The sequence below is a fragment of the Gallinula chloropus genome (genome assembly GCF_964237585.1).
Source record: "Gallinula chloropus genome assembly, chromosome: 5".
Lineage (NCBI taxonomy): Eukaryota > Metazoa > Chordata > Aves > Gruiformes > Rallidae > Gallinula > Gallinula chloropus.
This window is the reverse complement of record NC_140090.1, coordinates 35149344-35159366: the sequence shown is the minus strand read 5'-3', so window position 1 is coordinate 35159366 and position 10023 is coordinate 35149344. Positions and strand designations below refer to the sequence as shown.

Genomic DNA, 10023 nt, shown 5'->3' with positions numbered 1-10023 from the left:
TCAGGCATAATTCTTTTGTGATCTTAAATATATTTTTTCATTAAAGTAACCACAGAATCATAGGATATACCATGATAGCAACCACCCACACTTTCATAAATCTTTAATATTTTAAGAATCCTGATGCTTAGAAACCTTCAGAAAATAGAATCAAACTCGAGTTACGCATTTACAAGCGTGAAAGAGGGCAGAAGTAGCAAGAATAATGCTTTGTTCACTAATAAGGAATTTCAGAGCAAGATTTTTTTTTTTAAAAGGCAGTGTTTTCAAAATTTACTACTTTCAAATTAATTCAGGCCATCAGCTCTAATTTCTCTACAATTCTTATTCCATGCCAAGAATTTCCTGCAAAAATCAGTTGTAAGAAACATCACGTGTCACCTGACAGAGAGAGGTCGATACAGGCAAATGCAGTGTGTCCTTTTTCTTAAAAAAAAAAAAAAATGCAAATTGTGGCCTGGCTGACTGGGATATCTTGACACAAACAGTAGATCCTGCCAAACGGATATTAAAAAGAAATGGGGTCATGCTCTATCACCTAGGAAGGGCTGGTTTAAATCAAGAATGGGGAAGATTTCATTTTACCAAATCTTAGTTACACAATGACAGTGATCATACACTTAAGTTAGTCTGCTTTATTTGTGTATTAAAGTTACACGTCGTTCCTTTCTCTCTCCTCCACTGTAAATTCATGTTTTCCAGACTATCAGTGATCTAGTTTGTTTCAATGGCCAAAACTCTCCTGCATTCATTAGCACACACTACTGTTCCGAGTCGTCCTGCTGCTCAAGATTCCCCACACTTTAAATCTTTGCCCACAAGACATGGATACTCATTTTACAGGCAGGAGCTTAAATGACATCATGCAGTCTATCAGCCAGCTGGAGGAGGCCATCCAAACTTTGCCCTGACGGATTTTCTCTGGCTTGAGTTTAGAAGACACATCGTAGATTACATACTGAGTGCAAAATCTCTGGTCAGAAGTCGATTCTGCATGGTAAGCCACTGTGTTGACCGTCTGCGTCACATCGCTGTCTGGTTTTGGCTGCCTGAGCAGTATCTGTCCTCCTGCTGCTTTGACCAATTCTACAAGATCGTTCTTCTGGTGATGCTTGAAAGATCCCAAAAAATAGAAGTAGCATCCATCAAACAACTTGGGCAGCTAAGTGGGGGGAAAGAAAAAAAGAAAAAAAGAAAAAAAAAAGAGAGAAGCATGAATACAGGACTTCACAACCCAAAACACAGGAAAAGAGAGAGAAGAATCAATGCCTACAAAAATAATTATAATAACTAACACTGGAAGCTAGAACAGCAGCTTAACATGTGAGGTCCTCACAATAAGCACACAATCCAAAAAGCTTATGTGGTGAATTCTTGCTTATGTTTAAATATTTTGTAGCACAACAGGGTTTAACTATGAACTGAGGATATTTACAGCTGCTACTACATTACATGTAATGAACTTCTGGTGTAACACAGAAAGTAACTGGAAATTAGACCAGTTAAACAGGAAAGCGGCTCGATACGGAAACAAGTAGTGCTAAAACCTTTTTTTCTTTCAACCTTCAGATAATTTCAACTGGGTCCCAAAGTTGAGCAAAGAAGGCCAAAGCAGCATCACTTCCTGTCCCACACGGCTTCTTCCCCGATTGTAACACAGTATTTTGTTCAACATCTTTATCAATGACCTCAATGAGGGGATTCAATGTTCCCTCAGTAAGTTTGCAGATGACACTAAGCTGTGAGGAAGTGTGGATCTGCCTGAGGGTAGGGAGGCTCTTCAATGAGATCTGACCAGGCTGGACCAATGAGCTGAGACCAATGGGATGAGGTTTAACAATGCCAAGTGCAGAGTCCTGCACATGGGACACAACAAGCCTGAGCAGAGCTACAGGCTTGGGGGAGACTGGCTGGAGAGCTGTCAGGCAGAGAAGGACCTGGGGGTGCTGGGTGACTGCAGGCTGAACATGAGCCAGCAGTGTGCCCAGGGGGGCAGGAAGGCCAACGGCATCCTGACTTGTATCAGCAATAGTGTGGCCAGTAGGTCTGGGGAGGTGATTGTGCCCCTGTACCGGGCATTGGTGAGGCTGCAGCTCGAGTGCCGTGTCCAGTTCTGGGCCCCTCACTATAAGAAGGGCATCAAGGTCCTGGAGCACGTCCAGAGAAAGGCAACCAGGCTGGGGAAGGGGCTGGAGGGCAAATCATATGAGGAGCAGCTGAGGGAGCTGGGGGTATTTAGCCTCTTTTTCACTGAAAGAGTTGTCAGGGTCTGGAACAGGCTGCCCAGAGAGGGGATTGAGTCACCACCCCTGGGTGTGTTTAACATACAGGTAGATGAGGTGCTCAGGGATATGGTTTAGCATAGAGCAGGAATGGTTGGACTTGATGATCTTAAAGGTCTTTTCCAACCTAGTCATTCTGATTCCCTCTGACAAGGTTACAGCAACATACCCACTAATCGAGCAAGTGACAGCTTTATGGGTGTCCGCAGTTCTTTCCAACACCTTGCACATAATCAAATTCCTGTACAAGACCACATTAAAATTTTACATCTGCTGCACCTGCGCATGTGGCAAAGGGCAAAACCACATGAACCAGAGGTCATTAAGATAATCTGTCTCAAGCAATAAAACCCACCAGCTGTTCTCTGTTGAGCCGGCCTCTTTGTGGGCCACCTTGGACTTCATACTTCTCCTCTTGCTCTCGTGCTGTGGTCTTGAGGCAGGCTCGCACCCCTGCAAAAGCCGTAATAGGGAAGACAAAGATTAGAGACTCCCTATTTCAACAAAGGCTTACATGTCGTTTTGGGGATTGAAAAGATAAAAGGATCACCCACAAGGCAAAACACTGCACCCACGTAGCACCAAAGCTCATGAGCTTTAGTGATTTGCTTTTAAACTTGGAAAACAATTTACAGCAGTGGTTGAAGATGCAAGTTAGGTGGAGAGAAGTAATATCGCATTGAAAATGAGCGCTGTAAACACTCGGAATTATTAGCTTTTCATATTAGCCACTAAAGGTCAACCACTTAATGTCAAATGTCAAACTGCTGATCATTTGGAAGCTTAAAGCCAGCACGTAGAACCAACTCCGCAGTTATGAAATAGAAGCAATTGCCTGATAAAGAGCCATTAGAAAGCAAGCACAGAGCCGTTTCTGAACAGCTACGGCCTCAAATAACAAATCAGATGGGATTTCAAGGTCTCCAAGATCAGCACAAACTGGAGATTTATGCTAGGGTTTAACAGCAGCATTCATTTTTGTTACCACTGCTGGATAATGAGACTGTCTTTGAGGCTCAATGTGTTTTTGCCTTGTTTTAAGGCTAGTTATTCTTTCGAACACCAAATGCGCTGATGTTAATGTATCACTAACATCAGTTAAACGTACTACCTGACCTCACCTCAGTAAGAGAAATTGCTGTGATCATCCATTCAAGGATGGAACATTCTGCCTGCAGGTACATTCTGCTCATTAATAAAAATGACCCAAGAAAGTAAGTTCGCCAAGCTGACTTGGTAACCTGTTCCATGAGGACCTCGCAGCACTGTCCACGTTGTAACTTTTAAAGCAGCACCTCACTCTTTGCACAGTGTTTGTTACTCAGGCAATTAATGTCTACTGTACAAATATGAAACCCACAGTATTTAAAAAAATACAAATAAAGAAAATCAGAAGTAAAATGTGGGTGTTTTGACACTAAAAAAGGGAAGAAAGCCCAGGACTACAAAGAGGATGGTCAATGACAAAGGAACTTGGATATCATGTCAGCCAATACACAGGAATATCTAGCCTACAGAGATCTTGAAAGCCAACTACTAGCAATTTACTACCACTTCATTTAAAACACACAAAATGCAACAGGAATTAATATTTTACTTACAAGAAATCCTCCATAACGTGCTTCTATAAAAAAAGATAAGCCACAGCTGCCTGGATACTACGACAATATGCCTCTCCCTCCACGTACAAGTATCAGGCTGATACTTGTTGAATACTGGTAACTTATTTTCAAAGTACTCATAACTCAAATCTAAAAAGTTATTTCAGTATTTTTTAAATCACAACAACTCTGTCAGACTTCCTGTGTCAATCTGCCTTTTACCCAGCTATTCTTTCCTTCCAAGAAAACACAGATGTTAATGGCACTTACAATAAAGGAAAAAACATCTCATCTAGTCTATAAGGACAGAACCATCCATTCACTAAGCATGTTTTATTTCAATCTACTATCAGAAGCTCAATTTCAAGGACTTTCACTCCCAGAGCTGAGGTTTTTATACAATGAGCACATCACAAATTGAGCATCCAGTGCCAGCATCGGTAAATGAAGCAAATATGATATGAAAGTAATAAAAGGTTGAATGAATACAAAAGGCTACAATGTCTTTTTGTACTGCTATTTACTTGGAAAAAAAAGAAAATAAAGTCATGAAAGTGACTCCTATTAGTGGAATGTCTGTGTTGGAAAATGCAAAACAGGTCATGTCTGTTCTGCATACATATGTCTGTCCATTTTGCACTGCCAAGTCCTCCAAGCAATCTGTACACCTCAAAGTGCCTTGTCACATGCAATGACAGTCCTCCAAGAGTACAAGAAGAGAGATTCATCCACATGTGTCCTGTCTTCATTGTATCTATAAGTGCTATAAGCTAAGCATGTTTCCCTGAAATACTGGAAATATGCAAATAGACCATTTATCTAGCCATATCTGCAGGATCAACAGTTTCAGTGTTTAAATTTTTCTTAACCAGCTAAAACCAGAACAGATCTGTGTCTTTCCAGATTTGTGGCCCAAAAGCCATTATTCCAGATAAGTTCACAGCTTTTTATCCTAAGTTCTCAACACCTAGGTGTTTCTGGTGTTTAACATGGGTATGTTAAGAAGCAACACCATTAGGCTTCACACCCCTGTTTTGTGAAGCGTCGCTCTGCGTGTTTTTTTGGTGAGAGCAGAATAGTACCTTTTCAATTCCTGAACGTATTTTTCATGCAAGATGTAGAAGCAGAACTTGCTCTAACTCATGAGTCTTGTCAAATCTGATAGATAAGAATAAATTCTTTTTGGAACCATTGTGCTCAGGGTCATTTCAAGCAGTGTCATCCTAACGCTCTGTCTACATGGAGATAGCAAAAGAAGAGTCACAGGCAGCTTCAAGCTAGGAAGAGACGGTGCTTCAGGCTGTGACATACTTCACAGTGATCTTGCCATCAACAGCACAACTCATCTGTAGTAAGAATATCACTTGAAGAGAGACAAGACAACACATGGTAACAGCAAAAGCAGAACCTCAGGAACAAGGGAATGAGGCAAACGGCACGCCGTGTGTCACCGGAACCACAGCCTGGCTATATACCCAGAAAAATGATGCAGTTAGCAACCCCTTTGTGCTCACAACTCTAAGATGAACAGTCAAGGAATATCCATCTCCAGGGGAAGGTTTCCTAGCTAGTCATAGTAAGCTAAAATAAGTGGGACCAGGACATCCTTTAAAGGCAGACTCTGTTCAGGCTGATTTCTTCCTGACTTGCCCAGTTCTTTTGGGCAACCCCCACAGACTATTAAGAGCTGTTTTATTAAAGAATTAAATGATTCACACACCATAATAAAAACCCAGCAAAAATAAAAATGGGAAATATCCCCAGTCTCATATTTGAGACAAGACAGAAGGCTCAAGTTGTGTTTCATTATGCAGTTATCTAAACATATCTTCCCCCCAACCCCCACACAAAACTTCGTGTCAAGTCTCTTGCTTCTTGATCACTAACTCTGCACTACCACTTTCCGACGTAGTGGCTCCAGCTGGATGCAATGGTCTAATTGAGGTTCTCAAAGCATAATCAGCTTTGCTTGTGCTCCCATGCATTTTGGAAGCACCAGGCACATACAAGCTTTACCATTAGTCTAAGAGATGGTTCAACCATAAGATGACCTGCTAAACCCCCCTCGATTTCACACTTATAATAAGGATACAAACAGAAGATTAGAGGGCACCCCTCCAACTTCTTTTTTTAAACAGCCAGGGGCTTTATTTTCTGCAACAGCCGAGCACTGAGCTGAGTTCACTCAGCAAAGTCCATGTCTTTTCCTTCAGTAGGCGTTAATTTTAAAGCTGCTAACATGTATAAGTGACTGGATAACCTGACAGTTCTCTTAAAAGTCTCTCCATCAGATAGAGTGCCACCCTGACTAAGAGGACACATAAAAGGAAATAAAATTCCATACTGTACTCAGAGGTATATTGCTCCACTACTTTTATAGGGACATTTCCAGAAGCTCTGTTGATCTTACAGCACTCCTATTCAATTCAGAGTGCCCTGTGACTTCAAACAAGAGCCATGTTAAATTGATTCCCAGAACTCCCGATTACAGACTCTAATTTGTTCATCACTGCATTGAAAAGCAACCAGTGAGATCAAATGAATGGAATGAAGGAAAAAAAAAAAAGCTGTTATCCTAATTAAAAAGTGATCAGGACACTGTCAATACACCTCCCTTCTTAAATTGAAATGGACATCTTAAGTATTTATGTAAAAAAAATTTCAGAACAGAACAGAGTATCAGAAGGACAAAGCGCATCCTTAAAGAGGCCCTTTGAAAATGGAGGAGAAAGTAAACTTACCTTTGAGAGGACCCCTGTAATTTTAGGAAGGTGTAAAGATGAGAGTTACGTTGCTTTCTTTCCCACATTTGCAATCTGTACATTCTTTACAGGGAAGCCTGACTACAAATCTGTTCTGTTCTGTTGTAAAATAAACCAAACTGAACCACTCAACTTCCTTAGGATCGCAGCCAATCTCCATTTATTCCTTGGTACTACTGCTAATGAGAGTTGGGGACCTCTCAAGGTTTGAGATGGTTAAATGTGTTCATTGAACACGTTCTCTTCACGAAGTAATAATTGTAACTATCCTTTAATAGCCCTCTAGTTTAATCACAACAGTTGGATCACTCACCTGCAAAAAGGTAAGACTTGTATCAAGGCAAGTGGCATTTTTCCACCTCACATAGACCAGAGAAGTTTTGTAATGCCCCAGTTCGAGTGAGCAAGTCCTCATCAGTAAAGCTTGCCTGACAGACAACCACATTGGGTAAAGATTGCAGGTGCACAGGAGACACACAAGGTTCTTCTCTAAGAAATACAGAGCATTGCAAGTTGAAAAGCCTCCTAAATAGCTGATTTCACACTTGTAATTTGTAGATGTAAACAGGATCATTTGCACCAGATTCTAGAAAAAACTGAGCCGTAAGGTCCCCAGAAAATACTGCAGAAAAAGCTATTAGCATAATACAATGGCATTTTAGCTTGATGCCACCACGTTGGGAAGAATAGAGCTCATTTTTTTCCTCCCTCATTAGGAAGATCAGCAAAGCATCCCTACTTCAACTGATCCTTATTACCTCACTGAACAGTCACCCCTACCTTCTTACCTGCCGGTATATAAGGACAAGCAGCTTAAATGGGTGCCCGCTCTAATGGTATCGCTAATTGGCATCTGATACAACTGTAGCTACTAATACCAGACATAAAGACATCATTATTTGCAAAGTGTAAGACCAGAGCCCTAAGTCTTACTGGTTTATAATGAAACTAACTGCATCAGCAAAACCAGCTTAAATCACCCACAGATACCGAGGGGTAGCTCTCAGTAACTTAGCAGAGTTCTGTTGGATTTGCATTAATAAAGCAAAGACCAGGAGTTAGTCTCCCCAGATAATCTTTCAGATCAGCTAAAAGTAGTTTAGAAATAGAGGATAGCAACCAAGAAGATAAAATACTATGTTTCCAAGATCTAGTAGAGATTGAAACAGAAACTTTCTCAGCTCACTCTGCACTGAGGTTTAAGACTTATATGCAGACTGACTAAAGCTTTGTGAGATTATTTTCCTAGAAAAGGACTGAGAGAAAGCCTGTGGGCAGTTTGGCATGGCTACCTTTAATTTGGTTTCATCAACAGCATTACTGTTCTCTACTACAGCAAAGAAAAGAAGTTCTAAGCATGTAAGAGACAATATAAAAAGTCACTTTAGAATCACAGGTTTTCATTGAGTGACACAGATCTCATTTGGTGAAACAAGAGCAGTCCATTTTTCATTCTCAACACATGGAAGTGCCACAAGATGCTGAAGAGACTAAAAGATATCTGCTTAAGAATGGGAGTTAATTTAATCCAGGTGATATCTATTAAATATGATGGAGCAGATGCTTTGGAAGTCCTTAAGCATTAATCCCCAGAAACTCAAGGCATGCAATATGAAAGTTATTACTTCACACAAGCCCCCAAGCATCCTATCCTCCTTTAATAAACCACAACTTGCCACAGATGTTCTCTAGACCGATCAAAGTGACTGAAAGTAGTCATTACTAAGGTGCAGAGGTCAGGCTAAATACCAGTGGGAGCACCTATCCTCTCATTTTGGATCCAGTCACACGCTTTTAAATTAATGAAGCAACATCCCCCATCCTTTTCCTTGCAACAGGCTTCCTCATATCACGTTTTCTTAAACCCAAAAGTTAATTGCAACAAAAGGACTCTAAATATGAAAACCTGAATGTCTGGATGACACAGAACAGAGGCTGCAGCAGAAACATGGTCTCCTTTTCCTCCAGACCTTATTTCAAAGCCACTTCCCAGTTCTGCAGGCACCATGTTGAAGTTAACCCACCCTATTTTTTTCTCTGAAAACCCCAGCAGCTTCAGTCTTAACTTGCACCAATGTTCAAGCAAAACTGTTGCAGTCCAGAAGGTTCAAATACCGTGGGAGTGCAGAAGTTTAGACCCTGGTGATGTGAAACCTTCCTCTCCACCACGAATTCAACACAAGAACATGCATACGTACGTTAGACATTTCTACCACTTCCCACAGAGCTGCAAGTCCTTTTGTGGGAGGTGGCAGGTGAAGTAAGTCTCCAACTGCAAAACAAGCGTGAGACTCTGGCAATGCAAAGTTTGGAGGTGTTTTAAGGAGGGATAGTTTTGCTGAGCACCAGCCAGCTATCCAGAAGAAGTTTACACATGGCAGAGAGACAGCCCAGCCTGAGCAGCAGTCAGCTCCAGCAGCTTTGCACTTCTCTTGTCTAACAGCCTAAACAAGGACAGGCATATTGCTCCAAAAAATTCAGAAGGAAGTCTTCACCTTGAGATGTCAGTCACGCAATCCCCTGGCTCTCCCAGTTCTTCAGAGTCCTTACAGGAAAAGCAGGGTGGGGTTTTTTTGCATTTTTTTTAAAATGATCAGAGCTGAATCACTGCTGCTGCTCCAGGTAAACAAAATAGATGAAGGAAGAAGCAATCAGATGCTTAGAATTCTGCCAGATACTTCGCCGCAAAGACTGACACGAGCTTATTTCAATGCATATCGTTACCGAGATCATTCTTCATTCCCTGCTTTTCAACAGATGACAATCAGATCAAGAAAAAAAACCACGCTGCAAAGCTATTACAGATTTCTGCTGCTTTTAATTACACTATTCTATGCTCTATGAAAAGCAAAGGAAATGTACAGTGATACTTGAATCTTTGTCTCAGCCTACTTGCAGAGCAATAATGATATGCTACTTTGTGACCTATTACCATCCCAGAAATAATGAAGGCAATAAAATAATGAAACCAATGAAAGATATGGCCAAGGGCAAGGAACACAGGGACAAGAGTGTCTCAATTGAATTCTATACTGCTTTGATATATTGCTGACAGCGTGTTATATATGGAAGCTACAGAACTGCAACTGGTGAGATTTTTTCTTCTGCAAAGATCTAATATTGCAAAGAGATGACATCCTTTCATCCTCATCTTCTACCTGATGACAGAAGGGAGCCCCAAAACTGAAGATGTGTATCTAAATCTCAGGTCTCTAATATGCGGAGGTATGTTTAGCTCAAGCTCTGCTGTAAAGTTCCACCTTACCCCTCTACTGACAGTACGGACACCGTATCTGTGTGGACAGACCATGTTAACAGAAACGCCACAGAATTATACAAAAGAAAGTCCTCTTCACTAGAGAAATGCATCTGGAAAGC

At 41.1% G+C, this 10023-nt stretch overlaps 1 protein-coding gene across 2 annotated transcripts in view; it reads right to left on the bottom strand.

Annotated features, from left to right (window-relative positions):
* Positions 1 to 801: 801 nt before the first annotated feature.
* Positions 802 to 10023, bottom strand: part of BARD1 (BRCA1 associated RING domain 1) — a gene marked incomplete at its 5' end in the record, with an annotated part of 44890 nt that continues 35668 nt past the window's right edge. For both annotated transcript variants that reach the window (XM_084264527.1, XM_084264528.1), the window contains 2 exons: positions 802 to 1162; positions 2638 to 2735. In XM_084264527.1, the coding sequence (XP_084120653.1) occupies positions 833 to 1162; positions 2638 to 2735 (428 nt within the window). In that variant the 3' untranslated portion in view covers positions 802 to 832. The remainder of the gene's footprint in view (positions 1163 to 2637; positions 2736 to 10023) is intronic.